Source organism: Pleurodeles waltl, chromosome 2_2 (genome assembly GCF_031143425.1).
Source record: "Pleurodeles waltl isolate 20211129_DDA chromosome 2_2, aPleWal1.hap1.20221129, whole genome shotgun sequence".
NCBI classification, from domain to species: Eukaryota; Metazoa; Chordata; class Amphibia; order Caudata; family Salamandridae; genus Pleurodeles; species Pleurodeles waltl.
Window position 1 is genome coordinate 1,112,291,161 of NC_090439.1, and position 17,791 is coordinate 1,112,308,951.

Genomic DNA, 17,791 nt, shown 5'->3' on the forward strand with positions numbered 1-17,791 from the left:
GAGTCCTCCAGTACCGAACAGCCTTCTTGGACCTAAACGACTTGCAAGCATTGCAGTCAGCCTCATGGTCTGGAGAGAGGCCAAGGTTGCACATAAGGTGTTAGTCGGTGTGTGGGATTTCACGGTGGCACTGGGGACAGAAACAAAATGGTGTACGTTCCATCAGGGAATCATTTCCATTGATGCTGGAGCCACGCAGTAGGTAGGCCCGAGACGGATGATAATGTACTGATGGACGGTCGGTCAAAGCCGAACCAACAAAGTTTGTAGGAAGTGCAGGAATAGAAATGCACGATCACAAACAATATCCCCAGAATGGGAAGATAGGGAAAAAGAACCGAACGGAGTCAAAGACACGGAGCAGAGGCATACATGTCTGAACACGACGGCAAACAGAAAACAATCCAACAAAGGATTCTATGCCCATGTGCAATATCACCAAGAGGAGGAGTTACTCGGTCTTGTGACTCGAAAGACTTTTTAGAAGAAAATCAGTTTACACCACTCTGAACCCAACACTACATGGCAGGAGTATGCAGAGCTTGTGTAACTACAGCCACATTTGCCATCAAACAAAATGTTTTTCCCTTCTGGTGAAAGTTCGTACAAGAATGTTATCTTCTTCCATTTAATTTACCTGGCATGGTGACTTCATGATAGAAATCTTATCTTTGAAGAACTGTGCAAAATTAACATGATGCTCCATGAGGTAACGTTTGAATGGAAAGGTACACTAACCTTTATCTGGTGAAACAATCTCATCCTTGCTGATGACTGTAGGTGGTAAAACAAAGGTTTTAACAACTCCAGTGCAATTTGCTTCCTATTCGTAGGCACAGAAAACCTGGAAAACAATTAAACTGCCATATGCCCTAGTTCTGGATCAATATTTTTCCCTGTTGTCATGTACCTGCTCTTGGGGTGCCAACAGAAACTAATGGAACACTTTCTTCTTAGAAAACAGTTCCCAATCTGGGTTTTCCCTTTTGAACTAAAATGCTCCTTGAAGGCCAGTCTGAGTCAAAATCATCTTTCAAGGTTGGTCTCCTTTGATTGTGCAAGGCTACATTCAAGCCTGAGGTCTGTTAGAACTTGAAACCTCTGTTCAGGTTGCATGCTCCTCTTGAAGCTGAACCTCTTTTTGATATTAGCCTTCAGTGCAAAATCCAGATTTATTTAAACTCTGGTGGAGGTTTAAACTTCTTTCAAGGGTGACCTCTTAAGAATTGGTCTATGCTCTGAATCTAAACTCTGTACCCGTCTTGTCTCTGGTGTAGAAACTGTGGCTTTGCAGTGTACCTTAAGAGAAGTCTCTGTCCTTTTCAAAACAGGCTTCTGTGGGATATGTTTTAGCACTACAAGCTACAGATCAGTATCCTTTCCTTCTTTATCAGGAGATGGAATTCAATCCTGTACATCCACATTTATTAACATGAACAGTTGAGCAAACAAAGCATCCAGACCTCCCACAGCGTCTTTGTACTGCTCTTTAAAGGTTCCATGCCTGACAAAAAAGACGTACTTTGAGCCATGAAGAGCTAATACTCCCCAATGAATAGTAAATGGTCTGGATCATAATAGGATGCGACCCCTTGCCCCCCACCTCCTACACAAAGACTTATTTTGAGCCATTACGGACTACTACTCCCCAATGAATAATAACTAATCTGGATCATTATAGGATCCTCCCGGCCTCTCCCCGAATGAAACATTAAGTGCTGACCAAGCTGAGCCCAGACCTAGTTTGTTTTTTACTTTTTCTTGTACTTTATCTCTACTAGCACTTTTGCTAGCTAGAAAGCCTAACGTAAGACATGCTCCAATATGTTCTAGAAAATGGGACCATATCACAGATGCAGTCTGTGTAAAAATAGAACAATTGAAGAAGTAAACAGGAATGAAACAGACCACCAATAAGCTGGGTGTAAGATCGCTACTGTCCCAAATGTTCACAACATGTAGAGATGGTGAAAGAGGACCAGTTCTACATGTTTCAGTTAGACCTAAGGACACCATTGCTTTTGCCCATTGGTGGCAGCTAGGTAACCCAGGACAGGCAACATCAAAGAGTACATTCAAATACATAAAGTAGCAGAGATTATTTTCATCTTTACCTTCTGATATTTTTGGATTCCGTCTTTCTCCTGCTGCATTCTCAAACGCTCCAGCTCATCTGGTTTATAACTTTCAGGAATCACATAGTCCCGGGGCCTATCCTGGCTGCACATTTCACAGCCCGGCCTTGTTGGTTTGTTGATGTATGTACAAATGGGACATGCCCAGCCTACCTGTAAAGACAAAGCAAATTCTATTTGGATTAGTAATTTCTTAGCTCTTTGTTGAAATGCGGGTCACATTTAAATTGCAATTTCTTTAGAATAACTGTAAATCCCTCAAACCAAGTAAGAAAACAGTTGAAGTCCACAACATTTCCTGACATACAACTAACAACATTAATAGTAATGCAACTTACAAGAAAGGTGTGGAATACATTAAACAGGCAGTAGAGTACAAAAGGCCTCTTGTGACTTTCCTGCCATGTGGATATAGTGTATTCATTCCTTTACATCATCAGCACAATGTGGGAACAGCGTGACGTCACACTCACGTTGTGTCAATATTTTGGGAATTCACTTGGCGACAATTACAGTTTAACACGGTCAAGTTCATATCTTGAATGTTTAACATTTTAAGTCTGGCACATTTTTCGAACATTGCATTTTGTTTTATCTCACAATGATGGAAACAACTAACACACACAGAATGCTGTGTAACATAAATCATACAAAATCAAGTCTGAATCGATAATGAATCATCATTTACATAATTCACATTAAAGCGTACGCAGTGTGATAGACATCAAGTTAACACTGGCATATTATTCTATATTAAAAACAAAGTCAGTAGCTTAATGAGCCTTCCATGCAGTCTTCTTAAACCTTTATTTTTGCATAAATGAATGAGAAATGAGAAATTAATAATCACTAAGAAAAACATATGTATCTCTACAGTACCTTAGTACTGGTACCTCTTATTAATCCATATGCTCTGAGTTATTTCTGAGATGAGATGCAGGGATTCCTCAACAAAATCACGTAAAAGCAACATCAAATGACTCATTTAGTTTTACAACCTATTAACATTATTGTGTTAGTCAATTATTCTACCAAAAGGGACGCACATCTCAGTCCATCGCATTTTGAAAACTATGCCACCTCAGTTTGGACCAAGCCATATGCAAATTTGTCTTCACCTTGCACCAAAAGGATCAGGCCAGCATGAACCACTAGGCCAGGTCTTCCCTGAGCAAGAGCAGGTTCGTTCTTGTAAGGGATCATCAGCCAGTTATAGATTGGTCCCAGTAGAGCTGAGTGCACGATCAAGACTGATCTGTGTAAGGCTGGGTCCAAACATAGGTTGTACGGTGTGGAAAAGAACGATGGATTGGGACGCGGCCTGAGTAATTACCAGTGACAGATTAATTCAAGCATTTGGTCAATCACTTTTTGTATACTACATCAAAAGGTTTTCAAGCAGCTGAATATTCACAACATAATACACACACCTTCCCCAGGGTGGAGGAATGGTCAAAACTTTGAAAGAAGATAAGTAACTTTTTCTTGTCCACCACTCATCTTTCATAAATCTGCACTGTATTAACAAGAAGTACATATAAAACATGACTACAGGATGAGATTCAGATAACTGAAAGTACTATGGTACAGCTCGCTAATTTCTTGCTTCTTTTAGCATAAACAACCAAAGCAGAAATATGTGATATTACAAGGTATGAAAGGCTTCCTGTGTCTACTATTTTTTTAAGTGGCATTTGCATGCACAGCTACAGTTGCAGTCACTTGTGAAAAGATGTGCTCTTACCTGACTGAAATGACTGCAATTTTAAGAGCAGTTTGGCAATTACATTCTGTTTTTTAGACTCATATGTTGACTCAGAAATAGGACCCATGAGCTTTATTCAGAGCTCTCACGAATCTAACAGTTGAGCAATTGGTGGAATTGCCCTAAACAAGCCTTCAAAAGAGTCTTTATAAAAAAACACTTGTTCACTTACCTCCTCAAACTGGGAATGATTGCTAGAGTATGACAAATCAAGCTGTGATGACATTTCAAGTCCACTAAATGCAGAGATATAACACAAAATCTGGTGTGGTGAAATCTTTTCTTGAATTTGACAAGATCTCTCTGAACCTCCCTGCATATCTAAGTGTCCATCACCCGAGGTGCCAACCTACTACACTTATTGAAATTAGGCTTTAGTATAGAATTTTCTCTGCTTGTCTCACTGGGAGGCAGGAAGGTCGGGCGTGTGCCATAGGTTTACCCTCATAAGCCTGACACTTGCATCAGGTGTGCTTACAACACTTGTCTCAGCCATCTGATATGTTTTTGAGTCGCCTGGCGCGTAGTCCCTAGATGTTCAACCTAGTCTCAAACAAACTAATCAATGTATATTTACTGATTATTTACCCCCTTCTCGTCAATAGTAATAATTTTAATGTGTTACCCTGTCTAGTTGATGTGAGGGCATGGTTACGCTAAACAACAATAAAACACTATCAGAAAATATCTAGATTAAATAAGTGACTGTTTAGGTCTTGAATGTTAACTTAATGTACAACTCTCCTACAACAGAGGAAGCAAGCATGGTTGGGCCAGAAGCTAGGACCTCCTAATGACATGTCAAAATACGCACTCAAGAACGAGCCATCAATCCTCTCAAAATACTTCAAATTAAACATAAAGATACCACAGCATACAGGATGGCTACAACATTAACAGCTACCTCATCTTTGCTCCATTCAAGTATATGGTTCTCATATAGTATGTGTGTGTGGGCGGGGGCACTGGAGTGGGTTGAATGCCAGTGGTGAATGTGGTCTGTGCGCACAAGTCATGTGTGTGCGTGGTGTCAGTAGAAGGCGTTGTGAGAGACTGACAATTAGGATCTCGGAGTCCTGTACATTTATTGGTTCAGTGGGTCCCAATGCGCCTCACTGATAAAAGCTCCTTCAGGTCTGCCGAGGAAAAACTGTCTGTAACGATCTCTTCTTCGTTTGACTTTTTGGCCTTGGGCTTAAAAAGGAGTTGTTTGTGGGTTGTATCGACTTGTGCTTGTGTCCTCAAGTGGGTCAGTTGCTGGAATCTGGCTCTGAAAATCGTCCATATGTTGGTTCTTATATCTAACCCAGGAGCATCAGTCTCCCTCTCTATTAAAGGAGGGGCTATTCTCAGTAATAATCCTCCAGGAGATATGGGTAAGCTCTTGCTTTGCTGTAATTTCTTATGTCAACATTTAACTAGCCTCTTTGTTATGTTCAATTTGGTTCGAACCAGTTAATAGGTTTTTTCCCCCAATTTCTACAGTACTGCTTTAACATCGGTTATTCTGGGGTTTCTATTTTCATTCATTCCTTTTCCTTGAAATAAATTTGTTTATGGTTCTCCTTACCCACTTGCAAGCCCTATTTCACAAGTAATGTAATCCTGGAACCAGCTAGTGCAGTACAAGTTTCCCTTTTTCCAGGCTATTATTTCTTGAACACCTACAAGCTGGTCAAACACATCCCCCTACCCCATAAACAAACCTCTACTTACTCTCAGCTTATGAGCGCTCTCCATAGTTTTTCAGTCCTCATGATGACCTTCCAATGACAACAGAAATTGAAACACCAGTCACTTGCAAACATCTGCATTGAAGCCCCCCTTTATTTATATACTTTCCTGAGTCCAGAGTCAATTGTGTTTTTATATAAACATCACTTCCTCACGTTTGTTCCACTGCGTGCCGAGTTTTTAAGCATTCAATTGTCAATACTGAATCAATGTAAAACTGAGAAGTCATCTTGGACGGAATATATTAATGTTGGACACGGTATTGTATATTGGTTTAAGTGTCCATTTGGATGAGTCCTGCATCCACTAATTGATGAATATTTAAATACATTCGCAGTAAACCAAGGCATGGATTTGTAGTAAAAGTATGAACCCCCAAGGTGTGCATAGAATATGTAGTTGTTTTAACAAACTGAATTGTGCAGAGCAGCGGATGCTTTAATGTTGTTTGGCTTTCATTTTATCAACATTTTACAATACCGATAAGCCAGCCCAGTGTGTGGGCATGCTATATGGACAGGAGATGTGTGTACGCAATGTGCAAGTTGCAGCAAATTCAACACAAGATAATTCCCTGCCAAATAGCTGAACAGAACTAAAAGGTCATGCTGTGTTTATGAGAGGAGAAGTGAAACACTGAGGTGAGTGTGGGAGGGAGCACCACTGTAGAGTGATGTGCAAGGAATGTACAGGGGAAGAGAGTGGAGACTGGCTAAGGCAAAAACAGGTTTCAGACACTGTGCCATCACCTAAAAGAGAAGCCCAGCAGCACAGGAAGCAATGCACACAGAAGCAAAAGCAAAGGAGAAGTGAAGATCAAGGCTGCATAAGATCATATAAATTAAAAAAGGGTAAGCAGGGAAGTAGCAACACAAGCAGTGCTGCTCCATGCAGGATACATATTATCCACATCGACTATTATTATTATTGTACAACAAAGTATCTTCAGTAAAATCAGCTGAAAACATTGCACAAATATACATCAAAGAAAGGATTACTGATAAAGGAAGTGCCCACACATTTTACACCCTACACAATTGTTTGTAGCTCTCACTATTAGGGCATTCACATAGCAATAGGGCCCCGTAGAAATCGTCCAGCTTAACTCAGTTTCATAATTCAAAGCCCAGCAGCCCTTCACCAATATGTACCTGTGCAGGTGATGGCAGCGTGACTGCAGCTGGAGGTCTGGCAGGAGGATTCCCCAAATTGTTGGTCAGCGTTAGTCGGTCCAGGTTTAGTAACCGGGTGAGGCCGCTCACATCTGTCTGCCTACTACCATCACTCCCTCTCCTGCCGGTAGCTGGAAAAGTTTCAAACAAATCAGAGAAAGTAATTGTTAAAAATAAATGTACATAGAATTGTTATCTTGGCAGACAGTAAGTTATAAGTCATTTTCCAACATCCCAAAGATAACTTATATTTTAAGCATCTTAACAATTACAAAACAGGATAAAATATACAAAATACAAAAATCACTGAAAACAATGTACTTGAAACTCTAGTGCTGGGAATGATCAGTTTTAATTAGGATCGCTCAAAGGCTGTCTACTTTAAGTTGCATATTCCATTGTTGGCTAAGTATATGAAACGACATTCAGTCTGTTCCTGCCACATATCCGTCCTCAATGAAAACCTTAGGCAACCGAGACCCAGCAAAGAATACTATTCCTTACAGAACTTCGTCATAAACTATCTCTGACAAACCCTCACTACCAGAGACTACAACACATCCATTATCAACTTCCACTTGAACTATAAAACCACACACTAAATACAAATATAACACCCAAACCTGTCTTAAGCAATGTAATAGCAAAACAGATTCCAACCACCCAGCCAAACTGAACGAGTTCATTGAAACCAGACATGCTGTAATGTGCTATAAGAGCCCTATGTGCGCTGGCAGAAACATGTATCAACATACGCACTACACCTTAACATAAGTGTGCTAACTTAGCATGAATGTGCATTTGGCCTTAAAATTAGAGTGTTCATTCAATACAAGTTTTTGTTTTGCTTGTGCACAAATAACATATGCAGAAATAACATAATAATGTATTCTATTTTGGGCATGTTTCCACATGCCGTATCCAAATGTAACTGTAAATTAAAAGTAAACATTTCACTCCCAGGGTGCCTGTTGCTAACAGCAGCTAATAGGCAAACCTGTTCTTGTAAAACAACGAACCTAGGTCTCCGGTTTTACACTACCAGGTTTGGTCCCACATTCAATAAACACAATACTTAGAATGAAAGGATTTGGTTCAGCAACTGTTGCTACTTGTAGTTTTCCTAACATGTTCTGAGTGAGATGTGCCCTCACCAGCTTCCTAGAGGTAACATGGAATACTGGGCAAATAACGCTCTTCTTAATGTGTCAAGAGAAATTCAATTATGGAGTGTAAGAAGGCAAGGTGACCCAAGGGACACAATCCTGAAGACCATCAGGTAAGCATCAATTATGAGGGAGGCATTACTTGGCTCAGCAACAAGGCCTCCCACTAAAATAATGCTGCAAGGGAAACAGAGAATCTAATCTAGGAGGTACAATATTTGGGGGTGCTTTTAATATCCACTGTGATAAAATTCATTATCGTTGTGTTATCTATTATTATGTGGAGAATTCAAATTCATACAAGGTACATATGGTACAAAAACTAATTGCTATAAAACAGGAAGCAGTGTTTGTGTATTGTGAGGAAGGTCCAGGGGGTAGGCCCTTGTCTAGATCTTGCAAGAGACGCTCCGGAAGGTCTGTTGTACTTCTAACATCACCCACATTCTTGTGTGTCTAGGCAAAACAGGGTGTGGGAAGCTAATGTATTGTCCTTTTCTCCACAGAACCAAAGGCAACGTACATGCTTTTGAGAGCTTAGTATATATGTTCGGATTATGTTACTTACCCTGTAAGCATCGATTCATGGCATGTAGTGCTGTCGATTCACATGCTCTGGATACTCCTGCCATTTAGTGTTCGGTCCAGATGTTTGCAAGTTATTTTTCTTCGAAGAAGTCTCTCAAGTCATGAGGCATAGTGACTCCTCCTCTCGGTGATATTGCGCATGGGCATCAACTCCATTGCTAAGTGTCAGTAAAGAGATGTCCATGCATATGAAAGTATAATAAGGCTCTGTAACAGCCACAGGTGGCCGGGGAGGAGGGTGGGTGCATATGAATCTACACCACTACATGCCGCGAAAAGATGATTATAGCGTAACATAATCCATTCAATGGCATGTGTGGCTGTAGATAAACATGCTCTGCATGGACTATTAAACATTGCCCTCCAGAAAGTGGTGGCTAACCTGTGCGTGTTGGTGTTGTTTGAAAAAGTGTACGTAGAACTGCCTGTCCCACATTTGATTGTTGGTGTGCTAATACAGCCACATGGTGATGTTTAGTGAAAGTGTGTGGAGTTGACAATGTAGCTGCTTTACAGAGTTCAGCTATTGGTATAGCGCCCAAAAGCCATAGATGCTCCTATCTTATGGGTAGAGCGTGCTACAGGAAGTGTGGACCAAGTCCTTTTATCTTTGGCATAACATGTCTGAATACATTCAATTATCCATCTAGAAATGCCTGTTTTAGATATGGGCTTCCCTTTGTGGGTGAGTGAAAAAGCAACTAAGAGTTGCCGGATTCAGCAAAACTCTTTATTTCTGTCAGTAAAGTACAATAAAGCTATTTTTACATCTAGTGTATAAAATGCCCTTTCTGCAACTGAACCAGGTTGTGGAAAGAAAACCAGTAATTCAACTGACTTATGTGATAAGCGGACACTACCTTTGGAAAGAATTTTGGGTTCAAAGGACTATCCTGTCTCTGTGTAGATGGAAGAAAGATTCTTCTAAGGTTAATGCCTGCAGCTCACGGACACGTCTGAGCGAAGTGGGGGCTACCAAAAAAGCAACCTTCCAGGATAGGAACTGGAGAGGGCAGTTATTCAACGGTTCAAATGCTGGGCCCATAAGTCTGGTGAGTACAACGCTGAGATTCCATGCAGGTTTAGGGGTAACCCTAGGTGGAATTACCCATTTTAGGCCTTCCATGAATGCCTTAATAACTGAAACTTTCAACAAAGATAAGTGCTGTCTGTTTTGCAAGTAGGCAGCAACTGCAGCCAAATGCAACCATATTTAAGTGTACATTAGGCCAGAGGTCTGCAAATGAAGTAGATAGCACGTGTTGTTTTGAAAAGTTGCATCAAAAGGGTCAATGTGTTTACAGTGGCAATTGAAAACAAATATTTTCCATTTAGCAATGTAACACGCTCTGGTTGTGGGTTTACGGGATTCTTTGAGAATGGTCATACATTCTGTTGAGAGATTGAGGTAAACAAACGCTATGACTTCAGGAGCAAATCGCAAGGTTGAATTCCTTTGGATTTGGGTGCCTGACATCTCCATGATTTTGAGCAAGTGAAACTGTTATGAGAGGATGTAACGATTTAACAGCCTGAGGTCCAATATAGCCAGAGTGAGCGGTCTTTTGGGAGTAGGGAAGTACCTTGTTATTTTATAGAAACAAGCTCTATGGCTCCTTTTTGCAAGAGAGCCTGTACTTCCTGTTCGAGGAAGGTCTGGTGTTCTATGAAAAGTTTGTGTTTGCAAGATGGGATGTTTAGAGGTGCTTTGATGAGCTCCAGACAATAACCATGTTGGATAAATAATATCAAACACCCTCTGGTCTGTTGTTATGGCTTTCCAGGCGGGAAATACATTTTGTAGTCGTCCCCCAACAGGTGTTAAGTGGTCAGGAGGAATGAGAATCTAATCACTGTTTGGAGCTGGTGAGAGTGCCATAAAGGGAAGCACCCTTTCCATTCCCTTTGTAATTATTACCTCTATATATGCCTCAGTAATATCCTATTGAAGGGGAGGCCTGATGCTCTTGCCTAAAGGAAGTAGTAAAGGCGTCTGATGGAGTTGTCCTGGTGCCCTGTTTGTATGTGGGACGCTGGAAGAAACCGCGAGAAGTGGGGGGTCTGAAGCAGCTCCATTGATTTGGCAACCTCAGAGTCCTTGTTTCTAATGTTTGATCCACCTGGGGACCAAATAAATGTTGTTGGTCAAAAGGGCTGTTGAGGAGCATTTGCTGAACTTCTGGCTTAAAGCCAGATATACGTAGCCAACCTTGTCTACGCAACAATATGCTTGTATTTATGACCCTTGCAGCTGTGTCCGCTGAGACGAGGGAACATTTGATGGAATTATTTAAGATCAGTTTACCCTCCTGCACAATTTAGTGGCCTCTTTTCATACTCCTCAGGGAGATGTTGGAGGAGTTCCTCCATTTCATCCCAGTGAGCCCCGTCGTATCTCGCCAATAACCCTTCGGCGGTTGATAATTCTTCAATGTTTGGCTGCCTGTTCTGTCACTCTTTTCCCTGAAGCATAATGAGTTTAGACTCTTTGTTGTTGTTGTTGATGGAGGGGCACCTGCTGATATCTGAGAATTAGCCCTCTTTCTGTTATTAGACAACACCGGCGAGTCTGGGGGAGTTGGCCCTAGATGTAAGTTGAGTCTGAGGGTGCAGCTTTGTATTTCTTGTCCACCCATGGTGTAATAATGTGCACTGGCACCTGATATTTAAAGATTTTGTCTGAGTGACAGAGCATGCCCTTTAGCATGGGCAAATACTGGCATGCCCTAGAGGTAGAGAAAGTCATTTTCAATGACCTGGCGATATGCAGCTGTCCTAGCTATAAGTTCCTGGAAGAATGTTGCATCATCGGGGGTGATGGCTTAGCTGGATATAGGTCTGGGTCATTATCCCTGGGTGTGGGGGTGGTGAGCTGAGGGGGTTTAATTTCATAGCAGTCCCATGGGCCTGTGGGCTGCTGGTCTGTCACCCCTTCCCCCACTGATCCCCAGTCTAAGATTGTGGAGAGACCTGTGGAGAGATATCTCCTATGTCACTAAGTGAGTGATATGATGGAGGTGGTGAGGGAGACAGAGGAGGTGGTGGAGGAGAACCAAGCAAAATTGGCTGTAGAGGACTGGATACAAAGTCCCTTTTCTTCAGGAGACCTACCTGTATCTTCAAAAAAGAAAGCTGGAGATTTGATGGAGTAGGCACTGACTGCACAGCCTTTGCCGAAGTCCAACAAGTAGAAAGCTGAATGTGTATCTTCTTCTGCTTTTCTCAGTCATAGTCTTGAGGATCGGTGCTGGTGCCGAAATGGAAGTTTTTGTGCTGAACTTGGTTTTTGTTTCGCCGCCGAGGTGGTCAGAGCCGAAGCGGCAGAAGCTGGCGTGCTCAGAGCTGATGAGGGAGATGGTCGGCTTGGAACTGAGACTGGTTCGGCTTGGAGCGGCAGTGGGAGATTTCGGCTTAGCTTTCGGTGGTGATCCAGAGGGCGGGCAGCCTTAGCCAGTGGAACCCGGGAGCTGTAATTTCGGTCGAACTGAATGTCTCTTGGTGTGCTGGCGGGGTACATGGGTACTCGCTGCACATTGTCCTGAAGTAAGGTCTTGCTTCTGTAGTTTGAACTCTATTTCAGAGTCAGATTCAGAGTACAGTATGGAAAGGGCCTCTTCCTCTGCTGCCGAGGCCTTATGCAGTTATTCCTGCTGTTCGACATTGTGTTGGTCTAAGATGTCGGATGTCTCTTACAGGTCTTTGTGCTGCAATTCTTTCCGAAGCGCCCAATGGTCCCACAACATTTTCTTCGACTGAAAAGAAAAACATGCCTCATAGTCTTCTTTGTTTTGGTTGGGACAGAATCAAAATGGAGTTTGGTCCATTAGCAGAGCATCGTTGGTCGAAGTCGATGAGACGAGAAAACCAAGCCCAAATGGGCGAGACCCAAAGACCGTGACCGGTGAACATTTAATCAACAGCAATAGATTGCTTCCGTTTTTGAAAGGCGACGATGGAACGCAAACAAAAACAATATCGACGAGTATAGAGGTAAACAACAAACCGAAAGGAGCCTGAAAACAGTCTTGAATCGTAGCACCTAAGCTCATGTCCGAACCCAATGGTGGAAAGAAAACAATCTAACAATGGAGTTGATGCCCATTGCAAAATCACCAAAAGGAGGAGTCACTTTGCATTGTGACTCGACAGACTTCTTAGGAGAAAAACAACTTGCACACACTCGGAACCAACACTAGATGGCAGGAGTATCAAGAGCATGTGTATCTATAGCCAAACATGCCATCGAACACATATATATATATATATATATATATACACACACACACACACACATATATACATGGAAAACGTCACTTACCCAGTGTACATCTGTTCGTGGCATGAGACGCTGCAGATTCACATGCTGTGCATTATCCTGCCATTTAGTGTTGGGCTCGGAGTGTTACAAGTTGTTTTTCTTCAAAGAAGTCTTTTCGAGTCACAGGACCGAGTGACTCCTCCCTTTCGGCTCCATTGCGCATGGGCGTCGACTCCATCTTAGATTGTTTTCCCCGCAGAGGGTGAGGTAGGAGTTGTGAGTATACTAGAGGTGCCCATGCAATGGAGTAGTAATGTATGTATCTAATGTCTATTAAAATATTATTTATTTACATATTTACAATTGTTATGCAACTAAAAACGGCTACAGGCTACCGGGGAGGTGGGAGGGCGCATGTGAATCTGCAGCGTCTCATGCCACGAACAGATGTACACTGGGTAAGTGACATTTTCCGTTCGGTAGCATGTGTAGCTGCAGATACACATGCTGTGCATAGACTACTAAGCAGTTATCTCCAAAAAAGCGGTGGTTTAGCCTGTAGGAGTTGAATTTGTCTGAAATAATGTTCTTAATACAGCCTGTCCGACTGTGGCCTGTTGTGTTGTTAACACGTCTACACAGTAATGTTTAGTAAATGTATGTGGCGTAGACCAAGTGGCTGCCTTACAAATTTCTGTCATTGGTATGTTCCCAAGAAAAGCCGTTGTGGTGCCTTTCTTTCTAGTGGAATGTGCTTTTGGTGTAATAGGTAAATCTCTTTTTGCTTTAATGTAGCAAGTTTGAATACATTTAACAATCCATGTGACAATGCCTTGTTTGGATATAGGGATACCTGCATGAGGTTTTTGGAAAGCTACAAACAATTGTTTTGTTTTACGAAATTGTTTTATTCTGTCAATGTAATACATTAGTGCTCTTTTTATGTCTAATGTATGCAAGGCCCTTTCAGCTACTGAGTCTGGTTGTGGAAAGAAGACTGGGAGTTCCACAGTTTGGTTTAGATGGAATGGTGATATGACCTTTGGTAAGAATTTTGGATTTGTACGGAGAACCACTTTATGTTTATGTATTTGTATAAAGGGTTCTTGAATAGCAAATGCTTGTATTTCACTCACTCTTCTAAGTGATGTGATAGCTATTAGAAAGGCTACTTTCCAGGTCAGATATTGAATTTGACAAGAATGCATGGGTTCAAATGGTGGGCCCATGAGTCGAGTTAATACAATATGAAGGTTCCATGAAGGTACTGGTGGTGTCCTTGGGGGTATGATTCTTTTTAGTCCCTCCATAAATGCTTTAATGACTGGGATTCTAAAAAGTGATGTTGTATGTGTAATCTGCACATAGGCAGATATTGCAGTGAGATGGATCTTAATGGAAGAAAATGCTAGATTAGACTTTTGTAAGTGTAATAAATAGCTTACAATGTCCTCTGTGGAGGCATGTAGTGGTTGAATTTGATTAGTGTGGCAGTAGCAAATGAATCTCTTCCATTTGTTTGCGTAACAATGTCTTGTTGTAGATTTTCTGGCTTGTTTAATGACCTCCATACACTCTTGTGTAAGATTTAAATGTCCAAATTCTAAGACTTCTGGAGCCAGATTGCTAGATTGAGCGATGCTGGATTCGGGTGTCTGATCTGTTGTTTGTGTTGTGTTAACAGATCTGATCTGTTTGGTAGTTTGATGTGGGGTACTACTGATAAGTCCAACAGTGTTGTGTACCATGGTTGGCAAGCCCAGGTTGGTGCTATGAGTATTAGTTTGAGTTTGTTTTGACTTAGTTTGATGACCAGATAAGGAATGAGTGGGAGAGGGGTAAAGGCGTAAGCAAATATCCCTGACCAACTGATCCATAGTGCATTGCCCTTGGACTGAGGGTGTGGGTACCTGGACCCGAAGTTTTGGCATTTTGCGTTTTCTTTTGTTCCGAATAGGTCTATGTTTGGTGTTCCCCAGCAGTGGAAGTGATCCTGTAGGATCTGGGGATGTATTTCCCATTCGTGAGTTTGCTGGTGATCTCGACTGAGATTGTCGGCTAACTGATTCTGAATGCCTGGTATGTATTGTGCTATTAGGCGAATCTGTCTGTGAATTGCCCAATGCCAAACCCTTTGTGCTAAGAGACACAGTTGTGACGAATGTGTCCCCCCTTGTTTGTTGAGATAGTACATTGTTGTCATGTTGTCTGTTTTGACAAGAATGTGTTTGTGGGCTATTAGTGGTTGAAACGCTTTTAATGCTAGAAAAACCACTAGCAGTTCTAAATGATTTATGTGAAGTTGTTTTTGTTGATTGTCCCATTGACCCTGTATGCTGTGATTGTTGAGGTGTGCTCCCCACCCCCCCATGGAAGCATCTGTTGTGATAACAGCTTGAGGCACTGGGTCTTGGAATGGCCGCCCTTTGTTTAAATTAATTGGGTTCCACCATTGAAGCAAGGAGTGTGTTTGGCGGTCTATCAACACTAGATCTTGAAGTTGACCCTTTGCTTGTGTCCATTGGTTTGCTAGGCACTGTTGTAAGGGCCGTATGTATAATCTTGCATTTGAGACAATGGCTATGCATGAGGACATCATGCCTAGAAGTTTCATTGCAAACCTTATTGTGTAGTGTTGGTTTGGTTGTATGCTTGATCTTACATTTTGGAACGATTGGACTCTTTGTGGACTTGGAGTGGCAATTGCCCTTTGTGTGTTGAGTGTTGCTCCCAAGTATTGTTGTATTTGGGATGGTTGCAGATGTGATTTCTGGTAATTTATAGAGAACCCTAGTTTGTGTAGAGTTTCTATGACGTATTGCGTGTGAAGAAGACACTGTTGTTGAGTGTTGGTTTTTATTAGCCAGTCATCTAAATATGGGAATACGTGCATGTGCTGTCTCCTTATGTGAGCGGCTACTACTGCTAGGCATTTTGTGAATACCCATGGGGCTGTTGTTATTCCGAACAGCAGCACTTTGAATTGATAGTGTATGCCGTGCATTACAAACCTTAAGTATTTTCTGTGAGAAGGATGGATGGGTATGTGGAAATACGCATCCTTCAGATCCAATGTTGTCATGCATTCCTCCTTTTTTAATAAGGGAACTACGTCTTGAAGTGTTCCCATATGGAAGTGGTCTGATGTGATGAAGAGATTCAGTATTCTGAGATCTAAGATAGGTCTTAACGTTTTGTCCTTTTTTGGAATCAGGAAATATAGTGAGTAGACTCCTGTTCCTTTTTGATGATTGGGTACGAGCTCTATCGCTTATTTTTGTAGTAGTGCTTAGACCTCTATTTGTAATAGGTCTAAGTGTTGTTGGGACAGTCTGTGCGTTTTGGGTGGCACATCTGGAGGGAATCTTGTGAATTCTATGCAATAACCATGTTGGATAATTGATAGGACCCATGCGTCTGTGGTAATGTGTGTCCAGTTTTGGTAGTATGTGGTTAGCCTCCCCCCACTGGTGTCAAGTGTTGGGGTGTTGTGACATTGAAGTCACTGCTTGGTCTGGCTTGGTTTGGTTGTTTGGAATTTTCCCCTTCCTCTTGGGAATTGTCCTCTATAGGAACCACGAAACCGTTCCCTTTGGTATTGTGCCTGATAGGTGGGTCTGGTTTGAGAGGTGGAAGGCTCAGATGTTTGTTGCCGAAACCCTCCTCTGAATTGTGGTTTTCTAAAGGTGCCTCTGACTTGTGGGGAATAGAGCGCGCCCATGGCTTTGGCCGTGTCCGTGTCTTTTTTCATTTTCTCAATGGCTGTGTCGACTTCCGGCCCAAACAACTGTTGTTGATTAAACAGCTTATTTAACACCGCTTGTTGAATCTCTGGCTTGAATCCAGAACTTCTCAGCCATGCATGTCTGCGAATGGTCACAGCCGTGTTGACAGTCCGTGCTGCCATGTCTGCCGAGTCTATTGCGGACCTTACCTGGTGTAGGAGGCTGGACTGGCTTGTAGTGAGTACCAAGGGGTACTTGCACCTTGCACCAGGCCCAGTTATCCCTTATTAGTGTATAGGGTGTCTAGCAGCTTAGGCTGATAGATAATGGTAGCTTAGCAGAGCAGCTTAGGCTGAACTAGGAGACGTGTGAAGCTACTACAGTACCACTTAGTGTCATATGCACAATATCATAAGAAAACACAATACACAGTTATACTAAAAATAAAGGTACTTTATTTTTATGACAATATGCCAAAGTATCTTAGAGTGTACCCTCAGTGAGAGGATAGGAAATATACACAAGATATATATACACAATAGCAAAAATATGCAGTATAGTCTTAGAAAACAGTGCAAACAATGTATAGTTACAATAGGATGCAATGGGGAAACATAGGGATAGGGGCAACACAAACCATATACTCCAAAAGTGGAATGCGAACCACGAATGGACCCAAAAACCTATGTGACCTTGTAGAGGGTCGCTGGGACTATTAGAAAATAGTGAGAGTTAGAAAAATAACCCTCCCCAAGACCCTGAAAAGTGAGTGCAAAGTGCACTAAAGTTCCCCTAAGGACAAAGAAGTTGTGTTAGAGGAATAATGCAGGAAAGACACAAACCAACAATGCAACAACTGTGGATTTCCAATCTAGGGTACCTGTGGAACAAGGGGACCAAGTCCAAAAGTCACAAGCAAGTCGGAGATGGGCAAATGCCCAGGAAATGCCAGCTGCGGGTGCAAAGAAGCTTCTACTGGACAGAAGAAGCTGAGGTTTCTGCAGGAACGAAAAGGGCTAGAGACTTCCCCTTTGATGGACGGATCCCTCTCGCCGTGGAGAGTCGTGCAGAAGTGTTTTCCCGCCGAAAGAACGCCAACAAGCCTTGCTAGCTGCAAATCGTGCGGTTAGCGTTTTTGGACGCTGCTGTGGCCATGGAGGGACCAGGAGGTCGCAAATTGGACCAGGAGAGAGAGGGGACGTCGAGCAAGACAAGGAGCCCTCTCAGCAGCAGGTAGCACCCGGAGAA

General features: G+C 42.2%; 1 protein-coding gene across 1 annotated transcript in view; it reads right to left on the bottom strand.

The window, feature by feature from the left end:
- Positions 1–17,791, bottom strand: part of LOC138282894 (ranBP-type and C3HC4-type zinc finger-containing protein 1-like) — a 383,289-nt gene that overhangs the window by 172,939 nt on the left and 192,559 nt on the right. The window contains exons 7-8 of the mRNA XM_069220902.1: positions 6,786–6,937; positions 2,115–2,288 (exon numbers count right to left, since the gene is read on the bottom strand). Coding sequence (XP_069077003.1) covers positions 2,115–2,288; positions 6,786–6,937 — 326 coding nt within the window. The remainder of the gene's footprint in view (positions 1–2,114; positions 2,289–6,785; positions 6,938–17,791) is intronic.